We start from the raw sequence: 19,277 nt of genomic DNA, 5'->3' as shown, positions 1-19,277 counted from the left end.
TCAACATGAGTGACATATAACAAGATATAGATCAGTAGTATCCAATGTGTTCCAGAAAGGGCCGAGAGGGTGCAGGTCGCAAAGAAAACCTGCACCCTCTTGGCCCTTTCTGGAACACACTGGACACCAGATGCACACTTTTGTTTTTTTTTTAATTATGCAGGCTTGTTGGAGTTACTTATTCATAACTGGATGTTTTCGTGTAATGTCATTTCAGTGTCCTCAGGTGTTTTGTTTACGTCATCTTGTGTTTTTTTCTAAAAATGAATTCTGTCAAATCAGTCAAAATGAAGCACGATACGACCCCCACACTGCAATTATCATGATATAAATATAAAGACTCAAACTCTCTTTTTGGGGGGGGCTTTTTTTTTGTATACCTAAACACAAAACAGTATCAATGTCCTGATATTTTGTCTCCTTTTTTTGACTCCCACCACCATCATCACAAGAAATAAAAAGTTGTACTGTTTCTTACAAAGTGCACGTAAGGACTGGATCACAGTGGATCTGTTTACATCCTGCTTTAAGACAGACCGTGTCAGAGGCAATTAATGACTAACACTTTGACCTTGTGCACACAGAAGGGTGTGACGCGTGATCATGTTTTTTTTTTTTTTTACCCGTATGAATGTTGTTACACCCTAAGAAAAATAAACTGGAGCTACACTCAAAAACACACAGACAAAGAGCCGCTCTGTTAGCTTTCCCACACACGATAAAGTCACAGCAGCTCAGGAGAATTTTTAGAAACTCTGGAGGAAAAAAATCTTGAGAGGACACACTGTGCGTTCGAGTCCCGTCCAGTCCCCTTGAGTTCATTTACAAAGTCCACATGTATGTTGACCTCCACACAGATATGCTGCCTGGTTATTTCTGCACAGAAAAAAAACGTTATTTTCATGGATGTCACACAGGAAAATAGATAAACAACTATGATTTGAAATGCTTACGTTGGGTCCTTCTTTCTTTGTGGCATCTTCTTCTGAATCAGGGTCCTGCAGCACAGAAACAAACAAGACATTTTATGAATGCAATTCTTCCTGATTTCATTCTACAGAAAGTGTGAAGGAGAATCATTCCACATTCCTGCTGTTAACTACATTTTTGTTCTTCTCCCTCAAGGTTTTTACAAATTCCAATACTTTTGCTGTTTACCTGTAGTTGTGAATCTGTGTATTTGAATTTCATGTTCTTGTAAAATTCTCTTTTCGGTAGCAAATGCAGCAACACCAAGTCACACACAACAGTTGCCTGAAAAGTAAGAATGGAGGAAACAGGACTTTGAATGAGAAATGTTCAAGGGTTCTCATATCACTAATCAGCAATGTTAAAAAAAAGTTATTCATTCATGACTCTTTGATCTTTAAGTGAACCTGTTCCAGAGGAATTACTACAAACATCACAACTTACCACTCCAAAGATGCCCACTCCAGAGCCGATTGCAGTCAGTGTCGGGATGATATCAAATTTTCTGGCCTGTGAAGAACAGTTTCAGATCAATTCCACATGCATTTAGCTATTTTTACCTGAGGCCATCAAAATACGGCCATCGGGTATTGCAAAGGCTATGTGTCCATCTGTCCGTCTGTGTGTGCTCAGCATAGGTCCAGTCCTATTACTACCAGAGCCTTCAAATTCACAGGGAACATTCTTGGGACATAGATCTTTATAGTTTAAACAGAACTTGGACAAGTTCAAAGATGGCTAACCTTGATCTATTTTAAGATGTCAAAAGGTTACATTCTGTTTCCTATTGTTATGCTATGAATCACGCAAATCTGCTGTTTTTTTTGGGGGGGGGGGTGACAGCAGATCAGAGTATAGAGGCACTGTGATGCTAAAACCGCTGCGCTTCTGGGAAAAAGTAACACGTTTCTCATATATTATGTAAAAGCTCGCGAGAAATAAACACTGAATTAACTGAAAACACTGTTTTTGTAACCTGACAACACCTCTGGAATGATTTACAAGACATCTCGCGGACGTCAGACACGGTTAAAGGTAACTTCTTGTCTTTTCAAAAGCTCATGTTTGTGCCCTCCTGTCGTTAAAAGGAACATACTCATACAGCTGAGGGTATTTTAGCATTGTAGGGCATGGCCTCGCTACAACAACGGTAGCTGTGAGGCGATTTAGAATAGCATTTATTCTGGTGCACCCATGTGAAGGACCTGTAAATTCACTACAGCGATGTGTTGTATTTCAGGTTGTAAAGCCTTTTTGTCTGCGGTGAAAGTTTTCTAGAAATGGACAGATGTCTGTGTTTTTGGTTTGCACCTTGATATTTTTCTGGGAGTATTTATGTGGTTGTAGTTGTCATGTAAGCGTGCATGTTAGCTCTTCTGGTGTCAGCATTTCATGCTAAACATAGCTCACTCTGTCAGTCTATGATGCAATAGATAGCAAGCTGTCAGTGTGTGATGCTAAAGTTAGCTTGTCCTGTTATTGCATGATACTAAAGTTAGCATGTTCCATCAGTGTATGACACTGCATTTTTCTCATGCAAAGAGCATAGTAGAGAAGCTTGAATCTTCGACTGGACTGGGTTGCTACACGCGAGGACGTTTCGCTTCAAATCGCAGAAGCTTCCTCAGCTAAAATTCTTGCTCTGGTAGTCTGACTTCTGTCTTGACTCTTGTAGAGAAGAAAATACAGAAGCCAACAAAAGATGGAGTTTTTTTTTTAAACCTAACCAGACCCCTCCTACCGAGAGGCCGACTGCTATAGGCTAGTGACTAAACAATAGCTCTAATTAGCACCTATTGTGCTCTAGTTAGAACCCTCCTAATGACAGGACAGCTGTCCCTCCTAATGATGGGACGGAAGCCTCTCCTGATGGCTCCCTTGACGACTCTCCTGATGATGTGAATGACTCATTACCATGAACAAAAGACTGAAACTGCTTTGACCTGAGTGTCTCAGACACCCCCCCCCCACCCCAGTTAAGGCTGGGTTTCAACTGTTTCACAAAGAATGCTTCCTTGACACCTCCCTCAAACTGTTGGACTCTTCAACACAGAGCCCTACAGGTGTCCACAACTGCAGAGGGAAGGGCTAAAGAACAACAACTTGTACAGAAAGCCCTCACAGTATGTGGGTACCCACGATGGTCCCTGGACAAAGTGCAGAAGTCCCAGAAAACAAAGAGACCAGATAGACAGGAGACGGAGACAAGAAGAAGAGGAGTGTCTCTCCCTTATTTAGCAGGAGTAGGGGGAAAACTACAGAGGATCTTCAGACAGCACAAAATCCCAGTTTACTTTAAACCGGTTAACACCTTGAGACTGAAATTAGTTCACCCCAAGGACAGGATCCCTAGTTACATACAGAGCAATGTAGTGTATTCTATCAGATGTCAGGAAAACTGTAATGAACACTACATAGGTGAGACTAAGCAACCTTTACACAAAAGGCTATACCAGCACCGCAGAGAGGGCGCAAATGGACCTCAATCTGCAGTTCATCTCCACCTGAAAGACACTAACCACACGTTTGAGGACAAGGAAGTTAAAATTTTAGCCAGAGAGAAGAAATGGTTTGAGAGAGGTGTCAAGGAAGCATTCTTTGTGAAACAGTTGAAACCCAGCCTTAACTGGGGGGGGTCTGAGACACGCTTTGTCCCCTGTTTGCAATGGGGTACTCAGGTCAAAGCAGTTTCAGTCTTTTGTTCATGGTAATGAGTCATTCACGTCATCAGGAGAGTCGTCAAGGGAGCCATCAGGAGAGGCTTCCGTCCCATCATTAGGAGGGACAGCTGCCCTGTCATTAGGTGGGTTCTAACTAGAGCACAATAGGTGCTAATTAGAGCTATTGTTTAGTCACTAGCCTATAGCAGTCGGCCTCTCGGTAGGAGGGGTCTGGTTAGGTTTAAAAAAAAAAAAACTCCAGCTTTTGTTGGCTTCTGTATTTTCTTCTCTACAAGACTTAAGACAGACGTCAGACTACCAGAGCAAGAATTTTAGCTGAGGAAGCTTCTGCGATTTGAAACGAAACGTCCTCGCGTCTAGCAACCCAGTCCATTCGAAGATTCAAGCTTCTCTACTATGGAAACCACCTGGACAACTGAGAGCCTACACAGAAACAATGCAAAGAACAATTATTATGGGATAAATAAGATTGGTGCTAATGAGGAAACAACACTATTATTCAATTGGCTTTTGGTCTTGGATCCTGGCATTGTTCCTCTTGTCCCATCTACTTGGCCATAGAAAGGATTATTTTTCTTACCCTACTTTGACAACCAATTGTATACAGAAAACAAGGTTCTGCTAAATGTATTGAACTTACCAGTGACTGCACAATGATATCAAACCTGATACCAAAAACTTTGAGAAGGGTTCTTTTCTCCTCCTTGTCCTCTACATAATGCTTTGCATATCTGCAGACAGAGAAATTATATAGCAACATGTTGTGTGTTGCATATGGCAAAAAGTCTGGTGTTAGCAAGAAAAAACAAGTTTTCGGTGTGTTGCCATGTGTTTACATGTACAAAAGCAAACGTGAGTGAACAGCATGTTATTAAACTTAATACACATCAAAATTACAGTGTGTGTACCAAAGGGCTCAGTTCCTGACCCAGTAGTGTTGTCTTGCTAACTTTGATCAACTTGTAGCCAAATTATCTACAACTATGGAATTAACATTTGTTACTATACATGCTATAGTATGATACTGCAGCCAGTCTGCTCTATGTAAACCTGATCCTGTCAGATCTCAAAAGCTAAGCAGAGTAGGTCCCAGTTAGTATTGAGACCTCTTTGGAAGACCAGGGGCTGTGTGTGTTTCTCCATGTAAAACTGGAGTTATCTCAGGGAGGGCATCTAGCATAATACGTCTGCCAAATCCTAATGCAGATCTGTGATGGATTTTCTGTAGTGACCCTGAACAAAATAGGAGCAACTGAAGGAAACAGCTATGCTGATGATATTGTGTTATCCATATTACATCACTTTCGTGTCATCTCCATTAGTGCCTGTTAAGGTTAAATCCAGTGGTGGGCACAGTTCCGATAATCTGATAACCAATAATTATCAAAGATAATGTTTTCATTATCAGATTATCTTTTTAGATAACTTTAAAAACCATTATCGGACTAATTATCTTGCGATAAATTTTTGTCCGATTTTTTAGACTGATAACGTGGTAAATAAAGCTGAACAGCTACAAACATTTATAAAATTTAAAATCAGTTGAGCACCTACCTGTTAAATGTTTCGTAGCTGATGTGTAGTTGTACCCTCTGCAAAACAGAGGAGAGCTGCTTCCAGAAGAAACCGTTCTATCCTCTGCAGGCAAAGGACAACTGGTCACCAAAAAAACCTAATTTCTTTTAACCCCATACTGATACACGGGCAATATCACCCAAGTCATCCAGAGACATACATTTTTAACTTATGGTTCAAATTTTAACTAATTAATAATAAACTAATTTAGGACAAGTTATTTAAATTAACGTCAAGTCTGAAGTTTTATAAAGTGAAAATATCAGATATATGTTTTAGTTTTAAAGCAATGCGCTAATTTTTAAGGTTTTAGTGTGGACATGGACATTATTGGTATGATAGAGTAATCTCAGTACGTTCATGACATGAATGCATATCAGGCTCCACGGACAACAGCATTAAACTCTAGTGCCTAAAACTCTCGTGAATATGTTCTCTGGGTTTACAGACGTTGTTATTGTGTTTGCGTTTATTAACTTCCATGCATCTTAAATGTAGCAAACACGGATTATCTGGAATTTTGTTTTGGCAAGTTTTTACCATCTCTACTGCCATCTACTGGCTAGTAGTGTTCATGGCAGTATTCAAACTGAAGCTGGGCTGATATTTTCAATCACTGTACTCGGTCCCAGCTCAAACTGTACCACAGAACCGCACGGTGTAAAAGTTCAGAGCGCCCGATTTATGTTCTTACACATATTGTACATTCAAAAACCACACGTCGCACTCGTGTTTCCAGAAGCAAACATAAACAGAAGCTTTTTTTTTCAAATTTAATTTACATTTCTTATTTTTTACAAAAACTCTTGATGGGATACATCAAAGTAAAAAAAAAAAAAACATTACAAGACAGGTCTGCGGTGTTTGCACATGCACAGTGTGAGAGGTTGGATGCTTGTAGCGCTTCAGCAGCCGGATACCCTAGCTCTGGAATTTATCGGTTATCGTTATCTGTAACGTCCGATACATTTTTGGGTGGTTTATCGTTTTATCTTCATCAAAGATAACTTTTCAGTTATCTGATTATCTGTTATCAAAGTTAATTTTTTGGTTATCTGTGCCCACCACTGGTTAAATCAGAAAACAAGGCTAGGACCCAAAATGCAGTGAGTCAGGATAAAGCCAAATAATTCATTGTGTGAACAGACAAATTGAATATTGCACAAATTCATAGAAGGAGACACCAGAGCAGGGAGACGCTGACTTGACAAGACTGACTGACGAACTGAGCTCCTGGACCAGATGGTGGGTAAAACCTGGACCAGACAGCTGCGACACAGCTGACATGTGGTTGGAATACTGAAGTCATAAGAAAAAGAGTCATCAAAAACACAGGAAAAAATGGAGTCACAATGAAAAATCTAAGGAGTCATTCACAGAGGAAAAAACTCAGGCCAGGTACCATGCAGGCACAGCTGAGTTTCTGGTGACTGTGGAGAGGCAGGAGTGGGGTTTATAACAGGTGCTGTTGATTGCAATCAGGTGAGACAATCAGCTCTGTGATGCAGCTACCAGGTAACACAGAACACAGGGGAACAGAGCAGACACCAAGGCAGCACAATAGTACCCCCCACCCCCAATGGGAGCCCCCAGGTGACCTACTACGCCTGCCTGGTTGGGCCCAATAGAAAGGAAGGGATGGGTCCAGAATGAGGCCCTGCAACACCCAAGAGAACTTCTCAGGTCCATAATCCTCCCAATCTACCAGATAATGGGAACCACGGGACTGCATATCCAAAATCCAGTGCACAGTCCATGCTGGATGGCCATCCATGAGCCAGGCGGGAGGAGGGGGATCGGCAGGAGGGTACAGAGTGCTGGTGTGGAATGGCTTCAGCTGAGACACATCCAATGAGAAAGCGAGCGAGGCAGATGAAGTCTGACCGTAGTGGGGTTGATGACTCGGTCAGCCACTAAGGGCCTGAGATACCTCTGCACCAATTTCCTTGCTTCTGCCTTGACTGGAACATCCTTGGCCATCGGGATGGTATTGGGGAGCTGGGGTCCGATGCCGGTCTGCATAGTGTACTGTCCGGTCCCTCATCCAGTGCAGATCGGAATGGGCATTCCTCCACACTCGCGACACAGCCACAGGTGGACCTGAACAGAAGGTACTGAAAGATCTGATTCCTGACCTGCGAACAGAAGAGGTTGATAACCCAACAAGCATTCAAATGGTGAGAGTCCAATTGCTGAGCTCATCTGTGAGTTGTGAGCACATTCCACCCACAGCAGCTGATTGGTCCAAGAAGATGGATGTAAGGACGTAACACACCGGAGGGTGGGCTTCAGTTCCTGATTAGCTTTTTCTGCCTAGCCGTTGGTCTGGGAATGAAATCCTGATGAGAGAGTGACCGAGTGCTGAGCAGAACTTACTCCAGACTTGTAATGTGAACTGGGGTCTTCGGTCCGACATGATGTCCAATGGGATGCCATGCAGCCGAAACACATGGTGGACTAGGAGGTCAGTGGTCTCCTGGGCAGATGATATCTTGGCCAGGGCCACAAAGTGTGCTGCCTTGCAGAATCTATCCACTATAGTGAGGGTGGTATTCATGCACTTGGAGGTGGGGAGTCCAGTGATGAAATTCAGGCAGATATGCTACCAGGGACGACCAGGAGTGGGCAGTAGATGGAGGAGTCCAGGCAGTGGCTGATGAGAGGTCTTACCGCTGGCACAGATGGTGCGAGGCTTTACGTAGTCCCACACATCTGCCTGGATTGAGGGCCACCAGAAGTGTTGTTGATGCAGATGGAGGGTTCTCTGAGTACCAGGATTACAGGTGAACTTGGAATTGTTGATGTTCTTGATGAGGTGATGGTCTAATGGTCAAGCTTTGGGCTTGAGACCAGAGGATCTTTGGTTCAAATCCCAGGCTGGCCAATTCATATCCAGATTGTGAGGGGAAAGCCAAGGGTGTCCCAACACCAGTGATGGAGAGGAGTAAACAAAAAAATGAATAGACTCGTGGTGATTACCAGACACCACCAAGGTGACAGGAATGATTTGGTGCCTTATGGAGGGGAGCTGTATGCTATCAAGTGCGTTCAACATGATAGAAGTGCAGAGTGCCACGACCTGGATGCGGGCTTGAGTGATTACACTCTGATCTAAAAAATTAGCGTCGGCTCCGGAGTTAACAAGCGCTTGCAGCTGCAAGGACTGATTCTTAAACAATAAAGTTGCCAGGATCTAAGTGCGCAGAGTGCGGTCACCTGGTAAAACCAGGATTTATTAGTGAGCATTGGTTTTTGGCTGAACTGGGCAATCACGAAGAATGTGCCCCCAGGCACTACAACAGATGCACTCCCTGGCTTCTAACTTACCTTTGCATTCTTTTGATGTCAATCGAGCCCTGCTGAGGTGCATGGGCTCCTTGGCAGGGGGCGCCATTGGTGCTGGGAATGCATTGCTAGTGGAGTGCGAGGAAGAAGGTGCAGGACCTAGTCACAGAGGGATCTGAAGGGAAGACACGCATTCAGCCCTCTGGCATCTCTCCCGCCATCTTTCCCTCAACCTTGTCAATTCTTATTGCAAGTGATATGAGTTTATCTAATGGCTCCGGTTCGTCCAGGATCCCCAGTTCATCCTTAAGCATTTCAGATAACCCATTAACAAAGATCCTCTGCAGTGCAGCAGCATTCCAGCCGGACTCCATGGTGAGTACCTGGAACTCGACTGAATATGTAGCCACACTGCGGTTCTCCTGACGTAGTGACAATCTTTTGGAGATCGCCTGCCCCCACATCGGATGATCAAAGACCATCCAGAATTCTTGGATAAAGATGGTATATGAAGCCAGGACAGGTGACTGCTGCCCCTACAAGGCTGTAGCCTCGGCCTGGAGTAAACTGATCAGGTATGCATTATTATGTTGATCGGTGATATACTAGGATGGTTTCTGAGAGGACACTAGCGAGCATTGTAACAGACAAGCAGTGCACGTTTCTACAGACCCTGAATATGGTTTGGGATGACAAATAATAGGCTCATGAGAATGATGAACAGGTGCTGGTGCAGGTGGACAAGGATGGGGACAGAGAGGATGGTGAAGTGGGTGCAGCCAGGCTACAACTGAACAAATGAGACAACTGAACACTGAGAGAAGATAAGTAATTGCGATACCTGGGCGGAAAGTGCGTGCTGTTGTTCAGAGAGTGTCTGGAGTTGCTGTTGCTGCTGTCCTAATAAGGTTCCCTGCGAGCTGAGGTCTTTGCAGACTGGGTCTGCTCCCTTTGGGTCCATATTGTGGCCAGAAACTCTTGTTACGGTTAAACCAGAAAGCAAGGTTCGGACCTAAAATTTTTTGTGTGAACAGAGGAATGAAATATTGCACAAATTCGTGAGCCAATCAGCTCTGTGACATAGCTGCCTGGAAACACAAAGGGAGGGGGAGCAGAGCAGACACCAAGGCTGCACAACAGCGCCACGGCTACAAATATTTATCACCAGAGAGGAATCTTACAAACTGTATTCATTTATTTATTTGTGTATTTATTTAATTATTTATTTAATGTTTATTTTTCTGTTAGTCAAAATGTGAAGTTAAAAGCTTTCAAAGTGGTGCAGAATTACAGCTGCTATGTAATAGTAAGTCCCTTCAGCTGCTCCCTTGTTTGCACTCAGGGTCACCACAGCAAATGGCCTTCCAGATGCCCTTCCTCGCACACCTCCATGTTACATGGAGAGAACAGCTGCTAAATAATAAGCTGAGAAAAATCTCCCGTGATCAGTCTTCACGGAAGATTTTTCATGGGAGTTGACTTCTGGCTCCACAGCATTTTAGTATCGTGACCCTTTTATTTGTATCTACAGCCAACAGGTCTGTAGACAGTGCAGTTAACTTCAGCACCTAGAGTCCCCAGGAACCTATTCCAGGATCATATTTGTGGACTTCAGCTCAACCTTCAATGCCGTCATCGTGGCTCCGCTGCAGGACAAGCTCTCTCAGCTAAACGTGCCTGACTCCACCTGCAGACGGCTCACTGACTTCCTGACAGATAGGAGGCAGTGCATGGAGTTGATTCCCGGACTGTCATCCCAGACTAATTGCTGGGGGAGAGGAGTCCAGCTACAGATCAGAGATTGGCCGACTGGTGACTTGGTGCAGCCATAACAGCCTCCAAGACAGTGGAGATGCTTGTGGACTTCAGAAAGAACTCAGCACCTTTCATTCGTTTTCTGTATTTCATTTTACTGTTTTTCCTCAACAGATTGGAAAGTGCTGATATTAAATGACACGGCTACATCAGTGGAGTTAGCACTTTTGTTAGCGTTGCAATTTCTTATCATTCAAATAAAACAAGAGTCTACGGCACATAAATTATTATTATTATTTCTTGTCTTTCATTTTGCTATGTTTCCTCAACAGATTGGGAACTACACATTCATTTTGGTTCCATAAACAATACAAATATCTGTTCAAAAAGTCAGAAACCTTCAAGAGGATCTGCAATGCCCCCTAGTGGATGTTTTTCAGAACATTCTTGCCAACTTAAAGGACATACGGCAGTATGTGGACAGCGGCGCTTACACTGTTTGAAAGTCATGAATTAATTTACATAGGTTAGTGGAGCAAAAATTAGCCTTAAGTAGAAGGTTTGAACATCTGTAACATATGTCATATAAGTCTACAACAAGGTGTTTCAGCCCTAAAGTTTACTTATAGGTTCAGAATTGTTGCATGCACCATTGTAAAATTCTGCGACTTTAAGAATGAATAGCATGAAACCCCAGTGATATAAAAATGTAAAAGTTAGGCACTGTATGACCCCTTTAAAGCAGAGAATAGGAGATCTCTGCTAAGTAAGCTGTAAAAGACCAAAAGCAGTCTTTATGTCAGTATGTACGCTGACTGCAGTAAGCTTCCTGCTCACTAACCGAAATCTGTGAAATACCTGAAGTTGTAGCCCACAGAGGCCCTGGCTCCGTCTGTCTCGCTGGGATTACCATACAGGCCGTGGAAATTGTACTTTGGCTTGCAGTGTTTGATGTGCACATCCAGGTTACATGTCCAGTCAATCACAATGCTGATGGCCCCTCCCTGTCAGAACACGAGCACTAAATATTCAGAGTATAAACCGGGAGCTGCTGTGAGTGTGCGGAGTGTGAGGGCTGCTCACCAGTTCAGCTAGTGTGTCGAAATTGAAGCCCGACAGTTTGACAATGTCGCCCAGTCTGAATATGGGACACAGCGGAGAATGTTCTGGATGAAATAAGCAGTGACGGATGTAGGACTGATCGACCCCCTCCACAAGGTTACTCCTGAAAACACGCAAGGCTTCATGGAGTTAGACTGAACCTCAGTTTGACTTTTCATACTGAAGCAGTTAACTGAACATTACAATGTTTAATTACTAAGCACTCACTTTATCATTATCTCTAATTTAACTTACAAAATGATTTACACTGATTTAAAACTGTTCTAATACTAATGGCAATATACCATACCATCTTGAATAAAACAGTAAAAGTTGCATATTAAACAAAAGCGTAAACCTACAGAGACAACAAACAGAAAAATAATGAATTGTGGAAAACTAAAATAAGTAATAAAATAAAAGGAAAGCACTCTACACACCACAATATAAATGTACAAGTAAATATACACTACAATTCAATTGAATGGGGAACTGTGTCCAACGCTTTGACTGGTAGTGTACCTCGGTAATGGTATTTTGACTGCGTCTGAGTTCAACATATGATTTCATTATGAAGTTATTCATACCAATCAAACACAAATACTTCACTGATCAATATTTGTTTTCCATCATCCCTCTATATAGGATTCTCAGTTGTTAAGATATACAAAAATAAATAAATAAATAAATCATAGGTGTTTCTGGACCACGATTTACTTATCTTAACTTTAAACTTCTAGCAATTAAAAAAAAAAAAAATCCATTCACCTCTTGATATATATCCAAGTACTTTTTTGGCCTTTTTTGGGATCAATAAAGTTGTCTGAAGTCTGAAGTCAAGTAATATTCGCACCAAAATTGAAGAAAATCTGTCCAGCCATTTCTGAGTTATCTTGTCCACAAATACACACACAAGTGAAAACAATCCCCTGCTATCTTCACTTTGCAAACACTCAAGATAATAGAAACTGAATGAATACAATTAAAATATCATTTTTTTTAAAGGTAGCTGCAATTTTTCTAAAGGTAGCTGCAAAAGATAATTTTATCTCACATTTTTGCTTCACACTCTTTCTCCTAAATGTATTTAGATTTAGGTTTTCATTGTTTTACGGTATCTATTTCAAGATTGTTGATATCTGTCTGTCTGTCTGTCTGTCTATTATATGGAACTAGCTGGGGTACGCAGCGCTGCCCGGGTAGTCAAATGCCAATCATTTTAATCATAACAATTGCCCAACATTTGTTTTTGTAATGCTGATGTCTTATAAATATAATAGTTAATGGGCTAAAGTTTGTGCAGCAGAACTATAAGAGGTGGACTCCCCAAACTAAGTGGAAATACTTGGCTAAAAGATAAACACATTTGAAGTCCTTCATGCAGACTTTTTTTTGCAATCAAATTCATAACAAAATTACACACAGAAGGTAGGTAACAGTAAATGTAAATATCAATGAATCAAAATTGAGGTAGTGGTGTATTTCACTGTTTTTACACTGCAATTTTACAAACATAAAATTAATTTATTCAGACAGGAAAGCAAAGTGGGTTGTGCAGGACAGTCAGGTGCTTAGGGCCCTGTCTTCCTCTGTGATTCAGAAGGTGATTAGAGCTGTTTTCAACAGCCAATTTGCACAAAAAAATGATTAATCTGCCACGAAATAATTATTTTATATACGCAGCGTCCAGCGCAGAGAACGTGGCAGCCAGTAGAACAAAGAACGGCGTCCAGCTGTGAACACAGCGCATCTGCGCCGCAAATCAGATGCAAAGCAGATGTAATAAAAATGCTTTATTCGTGGCCAGTCTGTATGCAGTCGCTACAATTTATTTTAGTCCGTGATGTGGACATGATGGGCACGCAAAATATTGAGTATGTATTGAGTATGTATTGAGTATGTATTGAGTATGTAAGGCGGATGTCATCTGCAGCCAAAATTTTGTGCAGCTCAAAAATCCTGGTAACGGAAAAACGTGCCTCTGCAGATAATTGCGGATGTGAGCGGGTGTCAGCTGACTCATACAAGCATGTTTCATGCATTTTGCAGATGTTAAGCAAATATGAGCCAATTTTGTGCGCAATCCATACACAAATCCTCCTAAACGCCAGTGGGACAGGGCCCTTAACAGTTGAGAACATAAAGTAGCTGAAGGAAGGGATTAAATAAACAGAGATGGCCAACACATATACAGGGCTGGAAATTTGAATCTGTCTGGTCATACCCACAGCCTCAGCATAAGCATGTTGTTGTTTTGCTGAGTGTGCTGTGGCTGTGCTGTGTTGAGTGTGCTGTAGAAAGGGATTAAATAAACAGAGATGGCCAACACATATACAGGGCTAGAAATTTGAATCTGCCTGGTCATACCCACAACCGGCTATTTTGGGGGTAATTTTCAGTTCAGCTTTTTAAAAAATGGTACCAGTTTGTTCCCCATGTCATGAGGATTCAGAATATACATAGTTTTTAGGGCTACATATTATAGTTTGGCAGTTTATCCTGGACAGACAGGCAGACAGACGTAGCCCTTTATGTATATAGATTTGGAATTATGGAAGTTGTGATGCAGAGCTAATTTTGATTGTACAAAAATATCAATCAACAAAATGCTACTCTTAAGCAGTCATTATTAACAAAAAATAAAAATGAAATGTTCCCCATGGAGGAGGTATGAAAGCACCCTTAAAAACAGGTACAGCTTACAGCCAAAATCCCTCATGCACACAGAGTAACAATCTTTTTGTCTCTTTCTTTAAATGGCAACATGCTGACAACGGCACGCCATAAAAGACTGCTACAGACATCCATGACACTGAGGAAGATGAACGTGATTCTCCAACATTTAAATATGAAAACTAGATTTAAAACTGTTTGTGTTTTCCAACCCCAATAATCCTGAGCCAGCTCATCAAAACCAACTTTGCACCTGAATTCATCACATTTTTGTCAAATGTTTGGGCACAAATGTGATGCATCACCTGGTGACACCGAACAGAGGGAAGGTTATGGAGTTTTTGATGAACAGCGTGTAGTTCTCAGCTGACAACAACAGAGCAGGTCTGGATGCAAAGAGAACAGAGATCAGTTAGGAGATGTTAAACCAACATTCCTTCACTTTTGTTCAAATGCACATGAGAATTATTACTATTTCAAAACATTTTCCAGGGGCTAGAAAACCTCCAACTTGGAGGCACTATTTTCCCACAATCAAACTCTTTGGTACCTTTCCTGCAGATAATAATAAAGCCACGGTTTTGAGAAGCAAGGGGATATCAGAGAGGTGCCACAGTTTGCTAGTCCTCTTTTCTTCCAGCACGAGTGCAAGTTGGCAGAGTACCCGATTATGCCTCCAGGTGTAGCTTCCTTGGATGAGACTGATCTTACACCTTGTAAAATCAGTGCCAGTGACCTCCTTGCCAAATGGTGTTCGGCAAGGAGGTCAGGTCTTTCCCAAGCCACTGGATCAAGTCCTTCGGACTGGGAAGAGCATCATAAATGGCTCAGATGATGAAGCTGAATCTTTCACCATCCATTTGCCACTTATTCTTCCAGTTTATCTTATGGTGTTCAAGGTTTTCCCATCTTGTCCACTGCTCCTGTTTTGCCAATTTTCTATCCATCTCCTCCTGCTCTTTCCTTTATCACAAGTCCTCTGTTGTCTGCAAGTGTTATTCTGTACCAAGAGGGTCAGGTGTGCTGAGTCCAGAACCATCTCTTCCATGCTGTACTTGGACCACAGTATATATCTCTATGCCTGGAGGCAGATTTTGCCTGCTGCAAACAGACCCTCCTGACAATCTTCATGCTGCCTTCTCTAGTGTGGTGTCCTAAGTTCCTAACAGAATTATCTGCAGCCTCATTCTGGCAAATTTGTATTCCTCAGTAAGCAGTGGTGTCAAAAGTACACACATTTGTTACTTAAGTAGAAGTATAGATACTGCAGTTTAAAAAACACTCTGGTAAAAGTTGAAGTATCAACTTGACCTCTTTACTCAAGTAAAAGTGAAAAAGTATGTGCTCCAAAACCTACTTAAAGTATAAAAGTATAAAGTAACCTTAAAAAAAAGGGGGGGGGGGGGGGGTAGATGCCACTATATGAATTGAAAGCTTAATTTAAAAACTGATTCGTTCTACATGTTGCCCAAGACCTAAAACCCCAAATTACCCCCCAACACCACCTGCACGCAAATGTTTCAATTCTAGAAGCTCTGACATGCAATCTGGGACTATTCCAGACGATAAACTGCAGTGAGTGCAGCATCCATTAGTGAAGGAAAAACAAAAACAAACAAACAAAAAAAAAACACAACTTTCCTTATTCAAATTCATTCCAGTAGTATTCTGCTCTTACTAGGATGCAGCAGTTTTCTAGTTTGGCAGATAGTTCTGGAGGAAATCACTGAAGAAATTAACAAATAGAAAATATGGTTTGGTAACAAACTGTCATTAAATAAGACAGGGATGAAGTGGAGGTGTGAGAGTCACTAGGAAACACTTATTTATTTATGTATGTATTTATTTATTTATGTATGTTCATTGTTAGTTGCTTTTATATTTTCTGTTGTGTTTCTATTCAGGTTCTTTTTGCCTCTTCCTCTAAAACTGTATATAATAATCATTAGATTATTAATATATAAACAAAAATAAATTTAAGAAATATTACAATGTGAAAACAAATACACCCGAACGTGATGACAGCTGCAATTGCTTAATGCTAAGTTTTAACATTGAAAATGCCATAGACATGCTAACGCGTTAGCATCGCTCCCGTTTTTAAGTTATAAAATACATCTATCAGCTGTTTCAGAAGACCATAACAGGTCGGTTTAACATAGAAAAGGTAAATAATACTCACAGAAGTATGCTCTTTATGGTTTTAGCGGGGGAAATTAAGTGAAAGAAAGAAAGAATAAACGAAGCAATAGGTCGAAGCATTGCTTCAATCTGCGAACCACTGCTTCGATTGGTTCACAGTTCAAAGCAAAGCCGCGCTGCAGAAAAGTTGATTACAGGCGCACATGACGTGAAATATATATATAAACATTAAACTGAAGCCAAGAGTAACGAGGCTGTTTTAAAAATGTAAGGAATAGAAAGTACAGATACTTGTGTGAAAATGTAATGAGTAGAAGTCAGAAGTAGGCAGAAAAATAAGTAATGGAGTAAAGTATAGATACCTAAAAAAGTGTACTTAAGTACAGTAACGAAGTATTTGTACTTCGTTACTTGACACCTCTGTCAGTAAGGCTGCTAATAGATAGTTCCTACGGTCCTTTCCCATACTAATCAATATTACTGAGGCATTGTGGGAGTTAAAACACATTTCTTGAGGTATGTACTGACTCAGACTCTCCTCTCCAGCTTCTCAACTTTGGTAAAAAAGAACTTCATAGAACATCAGAGGCAACATCAGACAGTGGAGTAATCCAAAATGCAAACACCAAAGTTTCAACTTCCCTGGAAGTAGGGTCTTTCCTAAATTAAGAAGGCCTTTGTTGGTTTCTTCTTTTAGCTCCTTACCCTGGTCTACATCCTTCAGGCTCTACCATACAGCAGTGAAAGTATTTTCAACAGAAGTGCCCGGGTGGGAACAGGCAGATAGGATCATCATGAACACAAGTGATGGGTCAGTGCACAGAAAATTTTGTCAACAGCAAACAATGTCCATGAGGGAAGCAGCAAGTGAGTAATCCAGGTAATCCAGTAATCCATCAGAGGGTCAGAATCCAAACACACCAGAGTGATAGATCAATAAATGGCAAGTGGAACTCAGGACACTTGTAAAGGTAGCATAGGTTGGCAACTGTAGAACAAACACATGAAGACAACCTGAGAAAGTAGGGTAATAGCAAGATATTCTGGTACTGAAGTAAAGGAAAAGTGATGATTATATTAATGGGTGAAACAATTAACATGGAAGCCAGGGTCCACATGGAACCAGAAACAGGAATGGACACGAAATAAAGTCACTGAAACAAGTGCAGAACATAGTATGTCATAAAAAAGTAGAATGACTAACTAACACAGAAGAAACAAACCAGAAAGCACAATAATAATAATAATAATAAATTTTATTTATAATGCACTTTACATTTGACACCAAATCCCAAAGTGCTACAGTATAAAACAGAAGAACACAAAAGACTATAAATCAATGTAAAAACAATAAAACAGTAGCAATAAAATCAAAATAAGAGCGATAAAACAGTAGCAATTATTTAGCTAAAAGCCAGAGTAAAAAGGTAGGTTTTGAGTCCTTTTTTAAAAGCATCCACCGTCTGTGGAGCCCTGAGATGGTCTGGGAGGGCATTCCATAGACGAGAAGGCTGAGAAGGCCCTATCAACAATGGTCTTGAGCCGTGTCCTGGGAAGCCTAGTACGTGGACGACAATGTGAGGCAGAAATCCAAAGTTCAGAATTAAACACCAGAAACATGAACCATAACACATAACACTGATCTTTGGGCAGTCCTTTGATGATGGAGATAATCCTGGTGCATACTATACTGGGTTTAAACGTCTTCCATGGCCATGTTATGTTGGAATGTAGTTTTTCCAAGATGCACTTTCTACATGAAATGGTTGTTGTCACAGTGGGAGGTAGTTGTCCAGATTGTGGGTGTTCTCCTATCACCAGTTACATCCTTTGGTGATCATTGCCATACTGCCAATAATCCAATTTCCAGAGAGTGTCCAAATGTGGTTTACTGTGATGTCGAGAGACAAAACTACAGGTTTTCAAAATAGTTCTTGGCCAGTTTTGTGATGGTGGGACTTGATCGATACTTGCCCTGGAATAGACTAGTGGTGGCCTGTCCAGGGTGTACTCGCCTCTCACCCAGTGACTGCTGGGATAGGGTGCGGCTCCCCCATGACACTTGATTGGAATGAATGGGAAGAGAAAATGAATGAATGAGTGAATGATCAATACTTGTTGCATTCTTTTCTTTAGGGATTAACAGTCCACCCGCTCTTTACAATGATTTTGGGTTGTTTCTCTTCTTCCACACAACCATCATTAGCCTTCATAGATGTTTCAGGACACCATTTTTTATACAGCCAGGAAGGAAATCCATTTGGCCCTGGACCTGGTGCCTTCCTCACAGGTTTCTTGACTTCACTCCCTGTTGGAGGCCTGTCATCACACTGATGTCCTGGTTGACTTCTGTGTAGTAAGTCAGGAGGTATGGCCCTTTGTTCCTGTCTCTGGTTGTTGGGGTAAATTGTTTTCAAGTGACCTTCAAGCTCACTGGTTGACACTTGGAGAGATCCACTCGTTTCCTTTGTAAAGAGCACTTTCACAAATCTGAATGGATCTTTTTTAGAAGGATGCTCTTACCTTCTCCTGCTTCTCACACCAAATTCTGAGGTTTCCTACTCTGTAGTTGTTTCAGGCCCGTTTGCAGGAAGTTGAGTCCCTCCTTCCCCTCACTTGCTCCTTTCGTCCATTGCTTCCTCAGACCTTTTCTCGTCTTGACAAGCTTCAATTTCTGTTTAACTTCTGGACTTGGGTGAAGTTGTAGTTTTCTTCATTCTTATTGGGTCTTTTGCATCTGCGCCTTTTGTGTGTGTGTGTGTGTGTGTGTGTGTGTGTGTGTGTGTGTGTGTGTGTGTGTGTGTGTGTGTGTGTGTGTGTGTGTGTGTGTGTGTGTGTGTGTGTGTGTTAGTGTGCAGGGTGTGTGTTTGTTTGTGTGTCTGTTTACATACCTTGGTATATTGCGGTCATCCTCTACGGGGCACCAGGCCAAAATCTCACAAGTCTTAGTCTCATTCACACAGACTCCAGTCATGTGTCCTTGAAACAGAAACACAGTAGATTCATTAAACTTCAGAACAGTGTTTTCAGAAAAAGGAAATAAAAGAGGATATGAGCCGTGCACGTTCAACAGCGTCTGCTTCTGTGTTTTTATTC

General features: G+C 41.5%; 1 protein-coding gene across 1 annotated transcript in view; it reads right to left on the bottom strand.

Moving 5' to 3' along the window:
• Nucleotides 1-316: 316 nt before the first annotated feature.
• p2rx1 (purinergic receptor P2X, ligand-gated ion channel, 1) overlaps nucleotides 317-19,277 on the bottom strand; it is a 119,075-nt gene continuing 100,114 nt past the window's right edge. The window contains exons 5-13 of the mRNA XM_034177544.1: nucleotides 19,073-19,160; nucleotides 14,345-14,425; nucleotides 11,349-11,490; nucleotides 11,124-11,269; nucleotides 4,291-4,381; nucleotides 1,414-1,479; nucleotides 1,159-1,254; nucleotides 954-998; nucleotides 317-876 (exon numbers count right to left, since the gene is read on the bottom strand). Of these exons, the coding sequence (XP_034033435.1) occupies nucleotides 871-876; nucleotides 954-998; nucleotides 1,159-1,254; nucleotides 1,414-1,479; nucleotides 4,291-4,381; nucleotides 11,124-11,269; nucleotides 11,349-11,490; nucleotides 14,345-14,425; nucleotides 19,073-19,160 (761 nt within the window). The 3' untranslated portion in view covers nucleotides 317-870. The remainder of the gene's footprint in view (nucleotides 877-953; nucleotides 999-1,158; nucleotides 1,255-1,413; nucleotides 1,480-4,290; nucleotides 4,382-11,123; nucleotides 11,270-11,348; nucleotides 11,491-14,344; nucleotides 14,426-19,072; nucleotides 19,161-19,277) is intronic.

This window comes from Thalassophryne amazonica, chromosome 9 (genome assembly GCF_902500255.1).
Source record: "Thalassophryne amazonica chromosome 9, fThaAma1.1, whole genome shotgun sequence".
In the NCBI taxonomy this organism is placed as follows: domain Eukaryota; kingdom Metazoa; phylum Chordata; class Actinopteri; order Batrachoidiformes; family Batrachoididae; genus Thalassophryne; species Thalassophryne amazonica.
Note: the sequence above shows the minus strand (reverse complement) of the source record. Positions and strands in the feature narration are given on the sequence as shown.